At 37.9% G+C, this 22,986-nt stretch overlaps 1 protein-coding gene across 1 annotated transcript in view; it reads right to left on the bottom strand.

Moving 5' to 3' along the window:
• Positions 1–20,783, bottom strand: part of SLC12A7 (solute carrier family 12 member 7) — a 114,342-nt gene extending 93,559 nt beyond the window's left edge. The window contains 1 exon segment of the mRNA XM_042464389.1: positions 20,563–20,783. Within this exon segment, the coding sequence (XP_042320323.1) occupies positions 20,563–20,602 (40 nt within the window). The 5' untranslated portion in view covers positions 20,603–20,783.
• Positions 20,784–22,986: the final 2,203 nt, after the last annotated feature.

The following is a 22,986-nucleotide window of genomic DNA, read 5'->3' as shown; positions in this document are numbered from 1 at the left end:
TTTAAATTGGGGCTGGAAGTGAAACTAACTGTAGCAGAAATGCAACATGAGGAGATAGGGAATGCACAAGCTCAGTGTTGAAGCTCATAATAGCATACTGTCTGGATTATGAAATCTTTTTCGGCTTAATGCTACATGTTTTGCTACTTCAATGTAGATTTATGGCTATTGTTATGTCTGAACATTTTCTCCACAAAACTATGATATTTCTTCAAACTGAATTAGAACTAAAGAGAAATAAAGAATAAATTGCAGACTTCAAAATTATCTTTGTATCATACTAACAGTGAGTTTGGAGCACAGTGTGCCATTAGCTTGCAGCCCTCTCTAGTGTATTTTATTTCTTTAAAAAAAAACACCAAAACAACTTCGGCTCCTAACATTTTCAATTCTCAGAGGTCAGGGTGAATAAAATATTTATATGAATATTTCGAACTTCTGAAGTGTTGCTAAAGTCAGCATCACAAAAGCCCGCCACACAGACTAGGGCTGAGGGAAGGGTTATCGGTACACCATCAAGCCTATCAATTCCCCTCTCTGCTACTTTCAGCCAGTTGTGCTATTATTATGCCAGCACATCTCGGTGCTTAGCCTCTTGCCCTGCCTCTAAAAACTCTATGACTGTGGAATCAATCAAGACATGGGCATCAGTCTAGGCATCAGCTTAAGTGCTAACATGTCATCTACAAAGGAGGTGTCAGATGCAAGTTTTCATTGAATCTGGCTGTGCAGATTTGATTAGGAACAAGTCACTAATAAGCAACAATTTATTAACTTTTTGCCAGAGGATTTTAGATAGACACACACACAGAGTCGCTTTTTATGAAACAAATTACCCAGAGCTTGCTGATCTATTGGCACCTGGGGTAAACATAACAAGTAAAAAGAGCATGGCCATTCTGTTGACCTCTAGGTCTAAGAGGTCTTATCCTTAAGAAGCCTACAAATCTTATTTAAAAAATCCATGGCATTACACACCCTCAGAAAAGGAAGGATTATTCCTCATTAGCCCATTTGTATTAGCGCTGCATGGTATAGCATTCCTCAAATTCAAAACATTTAACTTTTGTGAACAAAGCAAAACTTTGGCAACTGGATCTCTATGTCACACCAAATACTGGATATCTTTATCAGTATAAAACAGTTTAGCAGTCAACAAGCAAACATCTCTCTGAAGCACCTCTTTCACAAATAGTAGAACAGCTCAAAAGAAACTGTAAAAACAATGTTATTGGGACTTAAAGTGTACTTGAAAATGTACTTGGCAATAACTAAGCCAAGTAGACAGTATTACTCTAAATATTGTGAGTTTCTTTTGTTTTCTGCTTTAACAGTTACATAAGTGCTGACAAGAAAAGATCTGGGATCAAAGAAGCTTGATCTGAGGAGCTGATTATAACTTGTTCTCTTACCAGTGGCCAATTTTATTTTAAATATTGGTATTACGTATTGACATGGCTCATGTACCTTTGCAAAAAGATGGTTTTCAGGTAAGATGTCCCAATTTTACAAATTATAAGTTTTAACAGAAGAAAATGCAGAGGTGACTGCTAAGAGCAAAGTCCCTAATTAAACCTTAGAATCCAGATGAACATGAAATTGTTTTATGACTTTTATGCCAATGGATCACTAGCCAATGTTGTTTTTCTCTCACAACACAATACTAATCCTAACAGCCCAACATGTCATGTAAAAAAATTAACTATAGTGTCATAAGCTATAAAATTCTAACTGTCGTGTCATACTATCTTGTCATAATGGCAATACAGAGAAGGAAAGTCATTCCCAAAAAAAAAGTTGCATGGACACAATAATTATAGCCACAAAACCAAACTTTTATCTTTTGGAGATTAGAATGAAACAACATGGTTGTTTTCCTTTATCCCTATTCTAATGTCTTCAAAGGCTTTCACTGAGTTATATTGCCTTCTTGTCTTCTGCTATTTTATCTGTTTTTTTATGTTTTCCATTTGCTTGTAACTTCATTATATGCTGCTATTATATTCTTACTCTTGTTTGGCTTCTTATATATTAAGCTACTGGCACTAATTTGCAAAAGGCAGTGTATCAATATTTCAAATAACCTTTTAAGCCCCATTATGTTTCCCCATTGCTTGTTGAACTTTAGTACTTCTCAATCTTAACATCTTCATCCACCAGGATGATCTGAAAACTCCAACATTTAACCATTAAGATTTACAGGAGGTTACTGCAGATCTGCTGTCCAGAAATAAATATGCCTGCCAACCTAAATAAGAAATATCTATATAGACATGCAAATACAGGAGTAACTATGTTGATATATAAGACAAACTCCTAAGAACCTATTGCGATAATTCTTTTATTAGGCCAATAAAAAGGGCACCAAAAAACCCAACAACAACTCTGTGCCAGCTTTTGAAACTAGAAAATTCTTCACTAGGAAAATATGTTTTTAAAAACAGGCAAAGCTTAATGGGGAGGAAAGTGACACTGCTAAGAGTCACACAATCTGTATCTTGTTCTCGCATTGTATGAGAGGAAGAGTCATATCACAAATTGCCCCAGGTCCACAGGAAACAAGAAAAGCAGTAACAGCAGAGCAATAAAATTTGATTTTATAAATTTAAGAATACAAAAGCATCAGTTGCTGGATTTTCCTAATCACTTTCATTTCTAATATAAATATAAAAATCAAAGGAGCATTTGGAGGAAGTTGTCCCCAAATAACTGACTCTCTAAGTTTTCTGAACCCATATATAGGAATAGCAAAATGTGTGGGACATGCTTAAAATTTGCGGTACTGAAGTGTAGGAAAGTGACTAACACTTTTGCAACGGAGAGAAACACAAAACACTTTGTAATATAGAACAAATATTTGTAAGCATTATTTTGTTACTGATTTATTGTGTAATTTCATCTACCACTAGACATATTAAGCTGGTTTATAGAGAAAAGACTGTACAAACTTCACAGTTGGTTGCAAAAATTTCCCACCTGTTGAAAGCAATTTGGTTTGAAGGGCAAGATCTTATTAAATCAACAAACCTTTGTCACATCAATAGACTGCCGTACAACAGAGTGAGGAGATAAATGATCCCGTGTCTCAATATATATGCATCACACAACCAATTGTGTGGAAGGAAGGGATCAGTGATCCTCCCCTTCAAGTAATTTTCCACACTGGCATCATAAAAACTGTCACAGCTGGTTTGAAATGTATTGACAGTGAAAGATCTCAACCAAGAATACATTTTGAAGTCCAGAATTAAACTGGACAGTCTATTTTGAAAAATTATTGGATACCTTAGCTCATTCAGTCTACTTTAAAAATAAATTATTTTATACCTTAACTCATATTCTGGTAGACTGAGGATCTGTCTGTACTGCAGAAATAATGCTGTTTGATACCACATTAACTGTTATGGCTCCATGCTATGTAATTCTGGGGTTTGTAGTTTGTTCTGGCACCAGAACTCTCTAACAGGGAAGACAAAATATCTCAAAAAAGTACAAATTCCGAAATTCCACAGCATTGAGCCATGGCAGTTAAAGCAGTGTCAAGCGGCATTATTTCTGCAGTGCAGATGCAACAACACCCAAAACAGGAGACAAATAGAAGGGGGGGGCAAGATCCTCAATTACTCAATTACGATTATTTATACTCCCCGTAACATCATATGCAGCATGTCCCACCACCACAAACTGTAAGATGCCTCCAGTCTTACTGCAACTGTGCTCTCCTGTCTGTCCAGACCATTTACCTTCTACATTGTGCCTCTCAAAAAGCTAAAAAAAGGGAAGTCCACACCCTTATCTTTTTGAATCTAACAGAAAAAAACCCAATTTTGCTGGCTATCTTGATATCAAGAGAGTGGACACATGGCACTAGAAAGGTAAAGGAAGGACAGATTAACCAAGTTGCCTCAACTACACAAAGTTTATAAGACTGCAGATGTCTTTGATTTGGCCTTCAGCACGCATAAAATGGCAACCTTGCCTGAAAAAAGTGGATCTGAAGTGAATGTGTATTCCTAAATTTTGCTTCAAATATCTGCCACCTTCAAATATCTGCCACCTTTTAGTCTTCTTCATGGAAACCACCTACCTCTGAATGTATTAACACAGGAGTGGAAAAACTGTTGCCTTCCAGATATTGCTGGATTCCAACTCTCATGGCCAATGGCTGGGAAGAAAGGGAGCCGTGTTAACTCACCAAATTGTCAACTGGAGAGGAAAGAGGTTGTTCTAGATATTTAGATTCAACTTCTTTACAAGGTTGACTGGGAAAACACAGTATCTGTTGGGATTTGGTTCCAGGATCCCCTGTGGATATCAAAAACTACAGATGCTCAAGTCTCATTATATACTGTACAATGGAGAGTAAAATGGTATCCTTTATTTAGTATAGCCAAATCAAGGTTTGCTTTTGGGAATTAATATATACTGTGGGCCCTTCCCTTACATGTGGGATCCGTTCTGGATCCCTCACATAAGAGGAATTCTGCGTATGCTCACACTCCATTGAAAACAATGGGGAACATGCTTGTGGTGCTGCACGGTGCATGCGCCATGGGCATGCATGCCATATACTTTACTGTCATGTGGCTTCAGTGTAAGCTTGAAGCCACATATAGTGCACCTGTGTACGGCTCGGGCACACTGTGTGTGTGTCTCTGTGTGTGTGTATTTGAAGCAATGAGTAGTTGAATCTGTAGACACAGACTCCATAGATACAGTAGGTCAACCACTGGTATGTAAGGTTGCTTATCAACATATAATCTCTTTTTTTAATTAGATCCAAAAAACATCTTGCATAGTTTATGAACTCTTTCAGCATGACCTCTGAACTTCTTTATGACTAAGGTGAACCAACCACTTTATAAGTCATTACAATCCTATATAGAAGCACTTCCTGAAGTACAAAGAAGCCATTTAATTGACTGGCTTCTTGCCAAGCTCCCAAGCAAAATCAAAAATTGTCAGCCGCTGCTATATTTGGCATTTTATTGAACCATTAGCTGCCAGGAACCTTTAGCATGGGGAGAGTTTGTGATTTTATACCTTTAGTAATGAAAACATAGGGGAAATATCTAAATAAATATAAACATTATAAATAACATAAAAATTACATTCTTAACGTTCAGTCATGAGTGACTATCAATATTTCAATGGAGCATGGAACTGAATTAACTACATTACTCATTTCACTGATCAACCCAAAAAGTCACAACTGCTGTTTTTGCAATACAGAAAGCAATCTGCTTGATTACCTACTACTACTACTACTACTACTACTACTGAAAAATACAGAAAAATGCCCTTTAGTTCCCTGCATGTTGATTATCAGAATTCTGAGTAGACATCCCTATCTGGATTTTTCACTCACTCATCCACACAGAGCCCTGGCCAGTATACGCAAAAAAGTAAAATGGTTGTACATTCTTAGTGCAAAAGGAACTCAAATGAGGTTAGGGACATGTGGACCACCAGATATCTGACTGCAATTCTCATGATCTCTGACCACTAGTTATGCTAGCTAGTACTCAGTGGCATTGCAGTCCAATGTCTGGAGAGCCACAAGGCATCCAGCCCTATATGAAATATTTCATCAGTGTGGTTGTTACTGTATTGCTGTTATTGTGCTACTAGAAGACCTTATTCACATAATGAGGGTCTAAAAACAGTTCTGTGGGGCAGGAGGAAATTTGTGTGAAACTGTTCAGCCATCACATCAGATGCATCCATCAATTTATGTCCGCTGTAAGGAAGGCTCTGTTCTATAGCATAGCTTAAAAGCATTTCTAAGAATCCAAAAAGCATCACCATTACTCAGAAAGCATGGTTACATCCCTGAGTCCCTGCCAGCCCAAGTGGCGAGAACCAATCTAATCTGTGCGTACTTTTAAAGAATAAGAGTGAAATGTGTCTCATATTTTAATCCTGAGAAAGACCATGCACCAATTTCATATGTCCAGGAAACATCACAGCACAAAGTGTTTCTGACCTAAAGATACAGTTCTGCATTGTGCTCTGAAGCCAAAAGAACATATGGTTCACATATGATGGGAGGACTGGGGAAGAAGAAGGCTTCAAAACAGTGTCAGTGCAACTAATACCAAATGCCAAATGGTGTCAGGCCTAAAAAAGTAGTCATGTAGAAAAACCCTCCTCCAATCTTAGTGAATAGACAGGCTTATATTTGGAGGAGCAGTCTATAAAATAATGGATATTAAAGCCAACAATGTGCATTCCTCCATCTCCTGACAATACATGGCCCGTTGCATTCTACAAAATTGAAGTTTCTCATCCCAGGCTTCATGAGAATACATGACCTTAAGTTGCATACAACCAAATGTCAAATTCTTATAATATTATACAATTACTTCATTTTGAGTATACTCTGTGTGTGTGCGAGAGAGAGATAGAGATAGAGAGAGATGTATGTCTGTGTGCCTTCCACACCGCCTGTCTACTAGTCGTGACCCAATGAATTTCATTTGATTTTCATAGGCAGAGAAACAGGCAAACTAAAAGCCTTATTTTATTTATGGCTGGATCCATATCTGGTTAAATGGGTTATTCAAACCTAAGACTTCTCACCCTGGTTGTCATTTTTTCCATTTTCTTCATTTTCATTTAATATCCTACCAATGTCATCTTGGTGGATTTGCTTAGTTTTCTTCCTGGGTCTTAGTTTCGTCTGTAGTAAAGACTTAATGGATTCAGCACATGAACTAAAGGTTTCCCTTCTCTCTTACCATGAGAAAGGCTGGTTCAAAGGTCAGAAAACTGTGCAAATGGTTATGGAAAAGATTCAAATATCTTCCTGGGATTTAAAACCAAAACCCAAAAAATAAGGCTTTTGTTTGCCCAAAAATTTACACATTGTGGTAATGTTTAGATGACTTTTAAGATAAATTAGTAAAAGCTATGGAAGATAGATCTATTCGTGTCTACTGATACGTAAATTCAATATTCACACTTGCAGGAAGCAAATATTAGTGATAACTTACACGTGTCTAATATGCTGGCTTCTACTGTTGGAAATGATGCCAACCTTAGATGAACCCAGGGATCAATTCTGCAAGATTATTTTTTTAATTCTTACATTTCTCTTTTCCCTTATCTATTTGTTTTTCAGTGTATTTATAGCAGGGGGCCTATTGATGTGGCTGCTATGATCACATTAGTACTTTTAAAAAAAGTTATCACTTCAGAGCATTGATGAAAATTGGAGGGAGGGAACAGCCCTAACCTTCACAAATCCTAGACCATGGATGGACAACCAGATTTGGGTGCGAGGTTTCTCTCAGAAGATCTCTTCAGAGCCTTAGAGACTGTCAAACTTTCCAAACAAAGAAAAAACGAAACTGGAATTAGCCAGAAATCTGCTTCTGAGTATGTAAAACTGACCCCCCTCAACAGTGCAGGGAGGAGAGCCGCGATCTATCTGAAAGGTAAATTCCTGCTCCTGAAGCTTTCAGGACAGTTAACTTACCCTTTCTTTCCCATTTCCAGAAAGTGAGCAGACAAACTCCTGCTAACCTGGATCTACTTGATACACTCACCAAGATTCAATCGTCAGATATTTTCTTCAAAGTTTGGGACACAGCATTGTAACTTGATGGTAGAATTCAAAGACATGGCTGTGTTAGTTTGGAAAAACAGTATGCAAAGGGATCTTTTAGCACCTTTAAGATGAACTGCAACAGAGAAGTTGGTAGCATGAGCTTTCATAGACTTTTGCCTACTTTCTCTTCAAACACATGTGCCTCTGAGGAAGAAGGCGCAAGTCTACAATAGCTCATTCTAAAAACTAATCAATTCTAATCAATCAATTAGATAATGAAAAAGCATTCAGGAATGTCTTAAATATTATAAATGAACATATTCAATCATTCCTAACATAACAATGATAATGTTTAACATTCATATAGCACTTTAAAATATTAATGTTTTCTCACTAATACTAAATGGTAATAACAATTTGGAAGCAAGTTAAAACATTTTTGTGCCTCCAAGCCTTTATGAACTATGCAGTTTGGCTGGTTTAGATGTTTAATGGTGCAGGTCTAGAATTTTTTAAGGTTCTGTATTTTTTTAAATTTTATTTTTATTTTTAATGCATTTTTAATATTTAAATTGTTTTAATTATGATTGTTTAATTGTATATTTAATACTTTTATTTAATTTTTGTAGCATTTTTAATTTATTGTTTTAAAATGTTTTTAGTTGCCTTGAGTCCTATGGAGAAAGGCAAGATACAAATGAAAATAATAATAATAATAATAATAATAATAATAATAATAATACATTAAAAGGAGACACCTTCTCCGCCGAGCTCAGCTAGTTTATTATGAACTGAACAATTCTCTGTATTTGGTTAATCAAGTGGCCTCTCTAAAGCAGTATGCAAGAAAAGTAGTCAAGCCTGAGTGAAATTAACAAATGGCCAATATTTGAGTGAAATTAAATTGCCAGAACTAGCCCTGTAAACATTTCAAATAGAGCCTTGAATTTAATGGCATAATACGGCTCAATTTGGATAAAATTCTAGTACTTCAAACAGTGCAGTTCAGATGATTTTTTCCAAATACTATATTACATTGCCAAGGTCATACTTGGACGCTAACTCCTCTTTGCTAGAGAATTATACCGCACAAATATCAGTAAAGTGATTTCAGAGTATTAAGTACTCCCAACACATCCATCAAGACAAGAAAAAATGTCTTTCCACAGCCTGAAATTACTGCTTTTATCAGAGATCACTTATGTTCCAGCCATTAGGCAATGCTTTCCAACCAGTCTTCTTCTGACTGTATAATTAATTTCTAGCTTCGCTACTATAAAGACTATTGATTCTCTTTGCTATTTTTTTCTTTCTTGTAAAGAATCTGTATGTTCTGAACAGGGCTGGAGTTGGAACCAAGAAACTACTGTAATATAATTCATATTATCAAACATCAAGGGCTTGCCCTTTTTGCCACTGGAGCCATGGGTACACCTTTAAATCTGCCTGGTACCTGATCAGGATAATCTAATTGTATCTTGATAAATCTGCCTGCAGTCTATCCTGGGACTGTTACAAACTGCAGACCACTGGTGTTACTGTACAAAGTCCTATGTTGTACACATATAGACACACTGGGTTTTTTTTAACAATATCCAACCTGATGAAAAATCCAAAGGGTAAAACAAATAAATTTATTACAGCATGACCTTTCATGGTCTACAGCCAACTTCCTCAGATGCATGAAGTATCATCTAGAAATTCTGCAATCTGAATAGTGTTCACAAAGAAGATTTTAAGGCACAAAGGTCTGAGACTGGCAATTGCATTTTTGACACTGGATTCAGATAAAGACAATCTCAACAGTTTTGTGACTATGTAGTGTTACTAATGAAAGGTAAATCTTAAAAAGCGCCATTCTTGTAGTTTCATCCCGATTAAGAGTTATAGAGAATCTAAAAAGTTGTTTATCATTCTGTGACATTTTGGTTTGTCTAATAAAGGTATTACCATACTGCAGATTTTGCTTTTAGTTTTCTGAAGGGAGAAACAGTAATGAGTACATATAGTTAAAATGACCTTGGAAATCTGAGGTCAGAGAGTAAAGTACATAGTTTGGAGCTCTGCCCATTATCAGAGATTTAAAAGCCTGTCTTAATGTATTGCAGATTCTATAGGCTTTAGAGCTTAACTGCAGTTGAAAACACAGTTTTCCGTTTTGATTACCTACGTCATATACAACTATTATTTCTCTTGCCAGCAACAACTTCTGAGCATTAATATCTCTAACAAGCTTAAGGGTTTAAGTATTTTTTTAAAATGTTTCAGTCTTGTCAATTCTAACCATAAGCCTCAAGTGGAAGCATTTAGCTTTTTCATTCTGTTTGAATTCCTTTTGCTTTATAAGTGAAAGTAAAAGCAAAAATTATTTTCTCAAGGTGTATCCAAATGAAGTACGGAGAACAAATGGAGAACAGCCTAAAAAAGGATTTCACTGAATTTTTTCAAAAAACGTAGGCAAGCACTTTGGCCCATTAGCAAAAACAAGCCAACTTCACACTAAAGTGTTGTAAAATTTTGAGTAATCAAGCTTTTGAGTTTTCTAGAACTTATATTTTGACTATATATGAAACAGATGGATGAATTGGACATCCTGGTGGAGCCCAAGAATCAGAACCTTTTTTCTGGATATGGCCACAATCCCTCATCCTCCCACCCACCCAATCTTGATTTATCTTTCACAAACATTTCAAAACAATGTGCTGTGAAGATAAAGCAAAGGAGTATAAAGATATGATAAGCCATATTATTTAAAGAAAGCTAGCACAAACATTTTGATCTGGGTGTAATCAAAGCTTGCTCCAATGTTCTTAACCTTTAGCTTGTCAAAGCTGTTTATGTGACTGATGCCCAGCATCTGAATCAAACATTTCATTCTAGGTCTGCTCCATAAAATGCAGTTTGAAAGAGCAAAACAACACACAGGCAAGGGTTCTGAATTCCTCCCTCCAGATGACTTTGTCCATGAGACACCATCTGCCATCAAATCCCAGATGATGGGAACAGCAGACAAGGAGGTTGACCCTCCTGTCTAAGCAGCATTTCCAAATGGCTAGAATGACACATAATAGTTTCGAAAGATGCTCTAGCCTTCACATTCCACATTAGATGCTCTTCCTTCTTCCTTCTCATTCTCAGTATAGTGGAATTACTGCAGAAAATCTTGTCACTGAACACTGATTAACAGGATGCTGGACAATAGTTTTTTGGGGGGTCTCACAAAGACAGATTCAAATGGAAAACTACATTCTACGCAAGCCTTCAGCATGTGCACCCCAGCATTTTTATCATTAGCACACTGGGGCATCACAGCTCTTCAGAGTGAAAAAAAGACTGGTGCTTTCTCTCCAGGGTAAAGCAAAGTTGAGTACAGAGATGTAGGGAGAGAACTAAATAAGAAAGCTCAGCAAGTGTAATGAAGACATGCTACATGGACTTTGACTGGGGAGGAGTGTATTATAAACACTGTATAATGATGGGTAGTGGTGAGCATTGGACTAGGACTCTGGGAGACCAGGGTTTGAATTCCCACACAGCCATGGAAATCTACTGGGCAAGTAACATGTTCTCAGCCTCAGGCAATGGTAAACTTCCTCTGAACAAATTTTGCCAAGAAAAACCCACAAGAGGGTGACTTCAGGGTTGCCATAAAATAGGAATGACTTGAAGGCATACAACAATAAATAATGATGGGTGGATGTTTGTGAAGGGAGTATATGAGTATATCAATGTATATACATTTATACATGAGATTTGTATGGCTTTGACACTGCTACCAAGCGCCCTTTTAATTATTTAGTGAGTGCACCTCAGATTTTCATCCTCTGTCACTTCTTACATGAAAGTATTGCAACTAATCCCCCCCCCCTTTCACTTTTGCCTGCAAAGAAAAATAACAAGATTTTACTCTTCTTTACTGTTAGGGCCAAATTATGTGTGATCACAGTCCTCATTCCCATTTTTAAGGTTAAAATGATGCAGTGACTGAGGATGGCGTCTCTCCTCTCATGGCGTGCCTGGAGTCAGTAATGGGCTGGATGAGGGAAAACCGACTCAAGCTGAATCCAGAGAAAACGGAGATACTTGTGATAGGTTCCCCTGGTCCAGGAATGGCGGTGGTTCCACCTGTCCTGAACGGGATCACGCTTCCTGTGAAGGACTCCGTGCGCAGTCTGGGGGTGCTTCTTGACTCGTCGCTTCACCTGACTGCTCAGGTGAATGCGACGGTCAAGAACGCCTGTTATTAGCTTCGCCTTATTCGCCAGCTGCGCCCATACCTGGCCCAGAGGGACCTTGAAACCGTGGTACACGCTCTGGTAACCTCGAGATTGGATTTCTGCAGCGCACTCTACATGGGGCAACCCTTATACCAAACCCGGAAGCTACAAATGGTACAGAACATGGCAGCCAGGCTGATCACTGGTACTTCCAGGGCCAGCCATATCCCACCGGTGCTAAAAGACCTGCATTGGCTGCCTATTCGCTTCCGGGCACAATATAAGGTGTTGGTGATTACCTATAAAGCCCTAAATAGCCTGGGCCCAGGATACCTGAAGGACCGCCTCTCCCCGTACATTCCGCCCCGCACCCTCAGAACTTCTGGGCAGCAACTACTTAGGGTTCCAGGGGCTAGGCTTACCTCCACCACGAGGAAGACATATTCCATCGCCGCCCCGGCCCTTTGGAACACGCTGCCCACAGAGCTCCGCTTGGCCACCTCCCTGGCCCAATTCAGAAGGGATCTAAAGACCTTCCTATTCCATGCTGCATTCCCCGACTAAAGTCCCAATTGGTCTCCCTTCCTCTTTACTGGCAAGAAGACTGGCTAACGGGGTTTTATTCTGTTTTTATTGTATTTGTATATATTTTTGATGTATGTGATTATTGTTCTGTGTATTGTATGATTTTACCTTGCTGTTAACCGCCCTGATCTTTGGAAGGGCGGTATAAAAATAAATTTTTTTATTATTTTTAAAAGTAATCACAAAGGCAGTGGGCCAGATTGATATTTATCTATATTGTATCCATATATTTTTCTCGGAGAACAAGTTTAGGTAGGTGGCAATTTAGATTGTGAAAAACAACTTCCTCAAGGCTCATTTTAAAATGTTTTAAAGAGGAGGAGGTCATTGCTCCACATGCATACTATGCCATTGTATATAATGGGACCTGAGCATTCATGTGTGTGTGTATCCATGGATTTTCAGAATCCATGGGCTCAGATTTAGGCAGACCTGTCAGATATTAAGATATAGATTGAGCGGGGGGGGGGGGGGGGGTGTGTGGCTGGCTGACAATTTGGCAAAAGCAGAAATGTTGTAAAGTTGAAACAGCTTTATGGAATTTTCTTCCATAATATTCTATACTGTTCATGGCAGAAAAGGATGTTGATCTGAGGATTAATCTCAGTCTGTAAATGTTCTGTGTCAGGGCAGTCCAGTGGTGCAAGCAATGTGCAAACACTTGCCAAAGACTATAAAATTCCATTATTCCCAAATTACAAAGTAAGTATAAAGCATTTAATCTTCTAGGAAGTGATGCTGTACAAGATCATTCTTGACAGGTAGTAACTTGTGAGGCTTTTATTGCTTAGTGTTCAGCGGCTCCTGTCCCCACCCTACACGCATAGCAATTTCTTCTATAGAATTTTTATGTAATGGCAGGTTGCATTGTTCATTCATTTGTTCACATGTTTACATCTGGGAAACCCACACACAAAGCACTAGGCAACTGTTATTCAGTGGCATGCCACCTCTAACGCAGGAGGTTCAGAAATACTCTGATGATTGCTAGTCACTGCAAACACGAGTGTTCTGCCACCAAGTTTCTACTCTTTAAAAGACAGAAGACAAGCTGATGAGATGCCTTGCTAAAGTTCCTTGCTAAAATGCTTAAACAGGACTGTGCCCAAAAGTTATCAAGAACATTGTACTTTTACAAACTACTCCAAATCATGCCAACAATATGATATATTCCAGTGCATTCTTCAAAATTCCATCTTCATTCAGTAAACATTTATTACCTGCTGCTAGTGCTATTTTCTTTACAATTTTCACTATTACATTACCCAAAAACACATTTACCAAAAAATAAAAACCCACTCCCAACCTCTAAGTCAATACATCCAATTTAGTGGCTATTATATCAATAGGAATGTATGTCGGCAACATGAGAGATGGTCTTCTTGGTGCTTGTCCAAAGGCTCTGGAACTTTTTTTCTGAGAAGGCCAGACTAGCTCTCTCTTTGCTGTTCTTTTAAAAGATATGTTTCAAATGATTTTTAATTCTATAGGCAATTTATCTGCATTTTAAATACTTGTAAACTTTTATTTATACATGGTTTTACTAGCATTTCTTTTTATTTTGTAAGCCACCTTGTGTCCCACTTTTGCAGAAAAATAAACCAATACAACATTTAAAAAATCAACATTATATAAGATATATAAAAGAGTGCCTCAAAATATTCTGTAGGAATCCTATAATCTCATGAGAGCTAAAAACAACAACTTGAAGGGAGAGCAGATTAGTAGCACGGCACCATCTAAGCATGCAGAGATATCCCATTTTAAACAGGATGAGACAGTGGGTGATAGACAAAAGTCTTTCCCTGTGGCATGGGAGATCCATCGCCAGTCATGAGTCACCGACACTAAGCTAAACAATTAGCCTTACTGACATAAGGCAGCTTCCTTTCAACTTTCCCCTTCCCTTGCAAATCATCCATTTGCCATTAGACAACTGTGTCACAGAAGAGACTTGCTTGGCTGGATTCCAACCTACATTTCTTGAAGCAAAAATACTTAATACGATGTATTGCATTCTGCAACATCTGAAAATTCCTTTCCAACATCAAGTGCTAAGTATACATAGAAATTATCATTGTTTAAATTCAATCTATATCTTGCCTTTCTCCCAAAAATGGGATTCAAGCAGTTTACATTATTTGGGCTACGAGGAAGCGAAAGGCCAATAGAAATATATTAACTTTAGTGAATCTGGCATTACGCAAGTATTCCATGTACATGGACCGGCTGAAGTTTTCAAGCACTAAACACTGAAATTCTGGACCAGGCCAATCACTACCATGTCAGGATACACAGGGGAGCCAATGAAATCCACAAACACCTGGACAATTTCAACAGGAAAGAGGAAACCCTTAAAGTAAACAAGGTTTGGCTACCAGTTCTGCAAAATAGCAAGATGAAGACTCAACAAATGCAAATGAGAAATCTCCCAGGGTCAGGGGTTTCCCAGCAGACAATGAGCACTAATCAAGCAGTCACTAATCCTCTTTTGATGACCCTCACACCCTGAGGCCTGCCATTAGCAACAGAACAATCCACAGACAAATCACTCCTGCCTACCCAGGGTCACACAGAGCATTCTCTGAAGATGCCAGCCATAGATGCTGGCAAAACATCAGGAAGAAAGTCCTCTAGAACACGGCCACATAGCCCGAAACACCCACAAAAAACTATGGGTGCCAGCCATGAAAGCCTTCAACTTCACATTTTCAAGCACTCTTGAACGGTAACCCTATGTAGAGCCCATTACAGTTCTCCATACAGGATTTAACTAGCAATGCATTAGCAAGAATTTGCTGCATAATTTTAAGCCGTTGTTCTCCCACCTTTTATTTCTAGTATGAAGGTAATAAGTATTGTCTTACCTTGCAATCTTGTAAGAGTTAATAAGAATAACAAAGTGATACAAGCTATACATTTTGAAGTGCTACACCATAACTGGCATTATCTTCCCCAAAGTTGGTCCAGCCTTTCTCATTTTCAGTTGCTAAACAGACAGTCTCGAATATCAAACATTAATTATATAGCAACCAAACAAAATGCATTCATTTGGAAAGATGCAGTTATCTGACACAGTCAGTCCAAGGGCGCAAGGATAATTTTACAGAACAATTTCATTGTGCAGGATTCTCACTTTTAAAAAATTTACTTACTATTTTAAGATTAACAACATGCTTCATAATTCTAGGGGCAAAGTAATGGAACTAAGAGATCTGATTCAGATACCTGCTGAGTTGTGATTTTGCCTTGGACAAAATCTCCATCCACCCCACCGCCCCACATGAGAATAGCAAGCACCTTGCCTAAAAAATGAATAACATCACGCAGTGCAGAAACAATTTTTTCTCCAATGCCTACCTGGCACAACTTGTCAACAAATTACTCTTTTAAGCTGGAATTAAACACATCCATTTCTTATTTCTTCTTGTCAGTGAATCATTACTACTGACACTCCAAACATGAGCACAGCTATTGAAAGACTGACATGGTTTTTGTTCACCAGTATAAATATTTTGACAATTAGCTTTTGACAGGGATTTGACAAAATACACTTTGTTTTGTTAAACATTTCTAGAGCTTTCTGGATGGTCAGGTATTAAACCTAAAAATAAATTTATAGCTTGCTATTTGTTAACAGAGAGAGCCAATGTGTAGTGGACTAGGACTTTTTGAGTCTTGTAGTGAACCAGACTTTGAATGTCAAGCAAAGACTCTGGGAAAGCAGAGTCTGGATCCCCACTCGGCCCTGGACACCCATTCAGCGAATTGGGGCAAATCACTGTCTCAGCGTCAGAGGAAGGCAATGGCAAACCCCCTCTGAACAAATACTGCCAAGAAAGCCCTATGATAGGAGTCAACTTAAAGGCACACAACTATTTAGAAACAGAACCCAGATCACAGTGAAAAAACAACACCTGAGCAAGATAACAGATTTGTTTAACGTTATTAAAACATTATTAAAAGTCAATAACAACTCTGCATGCAATACAATTTTTCTGCTTCTATCTAATGATATATTCCAAGGACTCATCACACATTCCATACAAATAAGGCTGGTCGTGCTCCAGGTGTGTCAGCATTTCATCGCACAGCAGCACTGCTCATGTAAAAAGAAAAAATAAATTCAGAAAACCTAGTTTCATCTTTTTAGTGGAAAAACTCTAGCTCCACTAACATTTGGTGCTAGAATCCCTGGGAACAGATACACTGCTGATTCAGACCAATTGCCCCTCTAGAAGGTAGGGATATCGGGCAGCACCAAGCTTTCCACAGCTTTAGTCAGCAGTTATTAAACATGAATAATCATACAAGCAAACCAAGTGTTCTGCTACTGAATTATGTCCCTCTTCCCTTTGTGATAGTATTAGAAGAATACTAGGCGCTAATGAATGACACTGAGTAGTACAGTATCATTTTGTACTTCTCCCATTAAAAGAAAACAAGCCTCCCATTCTGCTCAAAAGGTCTTTAAATCTACCTGTTAAATGTTTGCCATGAGTTATTCCATGGAATGAATTTCTTCCAGAATCAAGAGAAAGGAACGCAAAGAAAATCTAAAAACTATACAGTGTCTTCAGCTAACTGCAGACACCCATACAGTTTACAGGATGACTGAGCAACATTACACACACACACACTCACTCACATATGTATATGTATGTATGTATGTTAATATCAGTGTCAAGCAATAACACAATTCGGGAAGTATACTTTGTATACACATTACTGTATACAGAACAGCTGGACTTTTGGACCCACTTGCTCTTTTATTATAGAAATATATTTTCTACCTATCCTTTAATTGGCCAGAAACATCTTTTACACAATATAACGATGTTTTAGAAAATCCTTATATTCTTTTTATTGGAAGAATCTGAAATATGTTTCAAAGATGACATTTTGTTTACATATGTAAACAGTCTTGAGAGAAAACTCCACATATATTTTGCTACCTGTATACTGTCAGAGTGGCTTAGTGGTTTGAGTGTTGGACCGCGACTCTGGAGACCAGGGTTTGATTCCCAGCTCAGCTATAAAACCCACTGGGTGATCTTGGGCAAGTCATACTCTCTCAGCAGTAGGAAAAGGCAATGGCACACCTCCACTGAACAAATCTTGCCAAGAATACTCCATGATAGGTTAGCCTTAGGGTTGCCATAAGTCAGAAACAACTTGAAAGCACACAACAACAACAAAATGCTGAAGTATTGTTTAGTGTTGAAGGTGAAGTGTAGACAGTATTATTGAGTACAGCAGAAGCTATTCCACTTGCCTACAACAGGAAAGTAAAAAAAGCAATATAGATGTATTTTAAAACAGTCCATTTAAGTCACATTCATTTGAATGAATTTATCTAAAATAGAATTGCAAGAAAGAAAATCCGTCTGCCCAATACCACTCAAAATACTTTTTTTAATAAAAAAAATTGAAACTGTTTTTCAGGAAATGAATCAATACTTTTTTTCTTATGATATCATAACAGTGCAATAGCTGAAGTCTTGATATCAAGTGCATTCTGTCCGCAAATGCAAATTGTCTCCCTTCAGGGTGTATGTTGAATGTTACCATGGAAGACACACAGGCATACATGTTTGGAATATATGAGGCAGCCCTATCAAGATTATTAGCAAAGCCTGACTTTCCAATGAGAGCAAAGAGAACAAATTATGTTAGCAGCACCACAACCTATAAAAATATCTGTAGTGATGTGGGAATGTTTATACTAATAGTTCCATTTTTTTTAATCATTCAAAGGCCTCCGAGCTGCTTTTCAACAGGACAAAAACATTACTATTAAAACCACATTAAAGTTAACAGCACAAATGTTAAAACTGAAATATCTGAAGGCAGCAACATGCTAGAATAGTTAGCAAGCCCACTTAAACATAGTTTTCAACTAAAAATTTGACAGACGATATTTGATATTGAGTGCTAGAAAACCACTAGACAAGGATGTCAGAACACCTTACAGGTACAAACTCTATGAAACTCTGGACGCTTAATATTGCTCTGAGGTCAACTTGTGACAAATACTGATACTGTGCTGAAAGAGTGATTGCTGCACCTGATCCTGAACTTCTACTTGCCACATCAGATGCTCACAAAATACAGGCACATAAAACAAATCAGCCTCTCTGATTCATACTGTCAAACATTAGCAGTTCCACTACTCAAAACATGTATTAACTGAATACAGGTCAAGTCTCCCTTATGCGGCATTCCAAAATCGAAAATACTCCAAAATCCAAAACTGTTCACATGAGTGGCTGAAATAGTGACACCAATGCTTTCTGATGTTTCAGTGTACACAAACTTTGTTTCATGCACAAAATTATTTTAAAATATTGTGTATAAAATTACTTTCATGTATGGTATACAAAGTGCATACAAAATTTTTCATGTTTCGAGTTGGGTCCCATCTACAAGCTATCTCATTATATATGGAAATATTCCAAAATCTGAAAAAGTCCAAAATGAAAAACACTTCTGGTCCAAGGCATTTAAGATAAGGGAGACTCAACCTGGAACACATTTTAGTTCATCCTGGAACTTATTTATTTATTCAATATCCTTCTTGCACAGGAACCAAGGCACTTTACGTCCAATTTAAAACCAAGTACAACCAAAAGACAAACTGTGAGTGAGTACAAAAGTTAAATAATGATTAAATAAACCTCTCTCCTAATAGTACAAAGTTAAAACAACTTAAAATGCATTTAAAACAGAAAAGATAAAAAGTATAGCCCCATCAAGAGCCCCTTCTTGTAAACAGCCATTCTTCTATTGCCTATGGCAATACATGTAGGCAAGGAGATTTTGTATGACTGAAGAAAGTTGGATTCCTTTCTTTCTGTCTCTCAAGAGTGCCAGAGACAGCTAACATACACACAGTATCAGCTAATGCAGACAAACAGGCTAGCAAAAACTTTTATGGGCTATTAAGTTCTGAAGACTTGCAAGATTGTTCTTAGACTTTCAAGGCATATCACAAAGCAATATGCTTTTTTTTCAAATTCACTTAGTCTACGCATTTTAATTACCGGTAGTAAAAAACCCTGTATGTTTTCTAATATGGAGGTAAGACTATATTAAGTGGATATAATATAGATGCTCTTAAAAACAGAGCCAAATTATAGTTGAGACAACTAAGTGATGTACACGAGCAATTTAGTCCCATTTCATTGTTTCATACTTTTCAGCACTTCAAAACAAAGTTTTTTTTAAAAAACAACACATACTGTTAGGTAAAGATCCAGTTCTTTCTCCACATATGCCACATAGGCACACACGAACCTCTTGTAAATGTGGCTCTAAATGTGGGACAGTTACCAATGGGACAAGGAACAGCACACTCAGGAAAAAAGTATGTGCCGGCACACTAGACTGTTCCCTTCATTTTACTCATAACATTTAGCTCTGCTATTCTTACTTGCGCTTGCATTAAATGATCAAAACTGACACAGTGTGTAGTAGAAGAGACAAAATGAATTAGAAGTTGCAACTAAAGTTCCTCAACTGTTCTAACTGGGACTTTGTTTATTTTCCCAACTTCAAATCTAGAGCAGAAGAGAAATTAGAAAGATTTTGTATTCCTTTATTTTGTTTAATATTTATGTCATTATCACTTTTAAAAAAACATTTAACCACAATTTAAGTTTTAATTTATATAACAGGAGCAACAAAATATTTTACAGTATGTTTAAGAGTTGGAAACAGACTCTAGAATATTTCTAAATTGTATTACAAGACAGTTTAAGCTTACTATAAAAAAGTATTTATGTGTGTGTGTGTAGCTTTAATTTCTTTACACACTGAAATCTACCTTCAATTTTTAAATACTGTATCTACAAAGCATCTCCAGCTTTGTCCACCTAAAATTTAGATCCCAAATTATACTAAAGAGCAGAAGGAAAAGTACTTAATCTGCATTATGTAACAGAGGATTCTGATGCTGCATCACCAAAATTAAATGGACTGACTGACTTAGAAATACATTTCTACTATGTTCCAATATGACATTTCTATTATGTTCCAAGGCAAACTGTACAAAATAATGTAGTGTACTGTAGTTAAAACTGCAGAAATCAGTCTATGAATCTTCTGAAGAAGCCTATATGACTTATCTGGCTTTCCCCTGAAGCAGGAACAACAAGCAGTTTGTAAAAGACATTTCTTTCTTTCTTTCTTTCTTTCTTATAGACTCACCTGAGCTTGGACCACCTTCCTCATAATCCTGTTCACTCATAGTCAGAAGTCTTAACTCTCCAAATGTTAAAAGATGAAACAGCAGAAAGCTGACAGTTGCCCTCTCCTTTTGTACAAGACCTCAAATCCTGTCTCTCAATAGTAGTGGATTAATCCTGTAGCAAGTCATCAAAGCTTCATGCAGTTTAAAGTATGCATGTGACACAAAGCCAAGCTGCACTGCAGCAGCAGTACACTCCAACAGATTAAACTGAGAGGGATGTTCATCAGTGATAAATCCCCCTACACATAACAATAAGGGCAGGGCCTACACCTCTGTCATCAAGTGTCGCCAGGTAGAAAGCCTTAAATTATACCTACAATTGACTTGATGCTTACACCAGCAGATGCCTCATTTAAGAAACTATTTCTACCAGATGAGCCATCCTTGTGTATATAAAGGCAGTGAACATCAGGATTATACATACAGCACACTATTCATAAGCCAATAGTTGACGCAGCTAAAATATTTAATCCTAAATCCATGGGTATTAAAAAGCAAGTCAATGGTTTTTAGTTTACATTAGCTCAGTGGTTCCCAAGGGGGAGCAGGTTGATGGTGGTTACAGGATATCTGGAGGTTTGGAGGGGGTATTTCTAGGAAGCAGAGGATTCATCTGCAAAAGCAGTCAGAGTGTGTTTGGCACTTGCCACCTGTAGACGCATGGCCACCACCACAACTGGCTGCATTAATCATGGAAGTTGCAAAAAGGCAGGGGATATACAGGCACTTAGAGCCACACAACTTCTTTCCTCCTTCTCCACCTCCAACTTTCTCCTCTGTGTGACTGGTGTTTGGAAAGGGCTTGAAACACCCTGATACTATCTACTGCTCATTCTAGTGTGTAATTAGCACCCTACTCCACAGATCCTCCCACACCCAGCAATATGAGGATTCTGTGCACCTGCTTAGCAAAATGGTGGCCAGTGAAGGGCTGGTGAGCAGAATAAGTATGCAGTCTTGAACATACCTGGGAGTACGTCCCATTGAATGGGACTTGCTTCTAAGACAAGTCATAGGTTTATGCCTCAAATTTAAAAGAGGGTCCAAACGCAAAAGGTTTTAAAAACCATGCATGCACTAAATGCAATGTTCCTTTTGACATTAGAATAACTGGACAGAGGAAAATGCAAATGTTGCCTGTTGAGCTGTCTTTGTTTTGCGTCACGGCTAATTCACACATTTGTTTAGAGGTGGTGAAGTCCTCCGAGTCATTTGTGACAAAAGGTTACTGTGAAAGCTTCCAAGACTTCTTTGTGATGTGCTACTCTTTTGGTCCATAGTTACACGTAATCACTCACATGGGTGGCTGCCCATATGAAGTGGATCTTTATTCTTTTCCTATCAGCACACATAAAAGAAGGCTGTAAAGTCAACATACAAGGAGGACTTGATTATCTTGAAATGGTCCTAAATCATACTTTGGAAGCCTCAAAAATATTTTTCCAATCTGGGGATGTCCACTGTTAACAGTTTGAGGCAAACTGTTCTTTAAAGTTATTCTTGTCAACCTCAGGATATACAAAAAGGGCTTTGAATTGATATAAGGAGAAACCATGTCATCAGCATTACATCTACATATATTCCTGCTTTTAATGGAAGCAAACAAGTCCATGGCTCAAAAATATCCTTCTTTTTGACCACCAAAGATTCACAATTTAGGTTATGCAAAATAAGTCCCACTAAGTGTGAGTTGTGACTTAATCCACGAGTTAAAATTATTTCTCTTTTTAGATTCATCCTTTTGGATATAGATGGGGAAATGACAGCAGAAGAGGCAGAAATGACCCTCAATATAATAACAACAGGCCCATACAACCACCAGATGTACACATCCACGCAAGTTAGGTCAGTAAAATTGTTTTCAAACGGCAGCAAGAGGGAGCAATCTGGGGGAGAGTTATCACAACTAGGAAGGGAAGGGCTAGCCTTTCCCACATAATGAAATTCCTTCTGACACCACCCACACACACCAATGGGAGGTTTCTTTTCAAATATAAGTACAGTATATAAAGGGTTGACTGGGGCACAGTGCAAGAGATGGTTGCCTCTTGTTACAATTAGATTTTTTTAAAAAAAACTTTCCTCCAAAAAGCCAATGGAAGGCTTTTTTAAAAGCCTAATTTCTGTGGAAAGAGTACAGAAGAGTCAACCCTCCTGATCACCCAGTCACCCCCCCCCCGCCCAAAACTGGGGCCACAAGCACAGTAATCAGGCTAAGAAAGACCCCCACTGGAGCAAATGGAAGGCTTTTCCAAGCTGATCTGCTCAGATGAGGCATCTCTCTCTTTGTTTCAGATGTGTCAACATATGTGGCTTTGGCCTCACTCATCGCTGGCCCACAGCTCCCAGATGGTTATCCATAGAGAAATGAGATCTGGGGC

The sequence above is a fragment of the Sceloporus undulatus genome, chromosome 4 (genome assembly GCF_019175285.1).
Source record: "Sceloporus undulatus isolate JIND9_A2432 ecotype Alabama chromosome 4, SceUnd_v1.1, whole genome shotgun sequence".
Lineage (NCBI taxonomy): Eukaryota > Metazoa > Chordata > Lepidosauria > Squamata > Phrynosomatidae > Sceloporus > Sceloporus undulatus.
The sequence above is the reverse complement of the archived record's forward strand: the minus strand, read 5'-3'. Positions and strand labels throughout refer to the sequence as shown.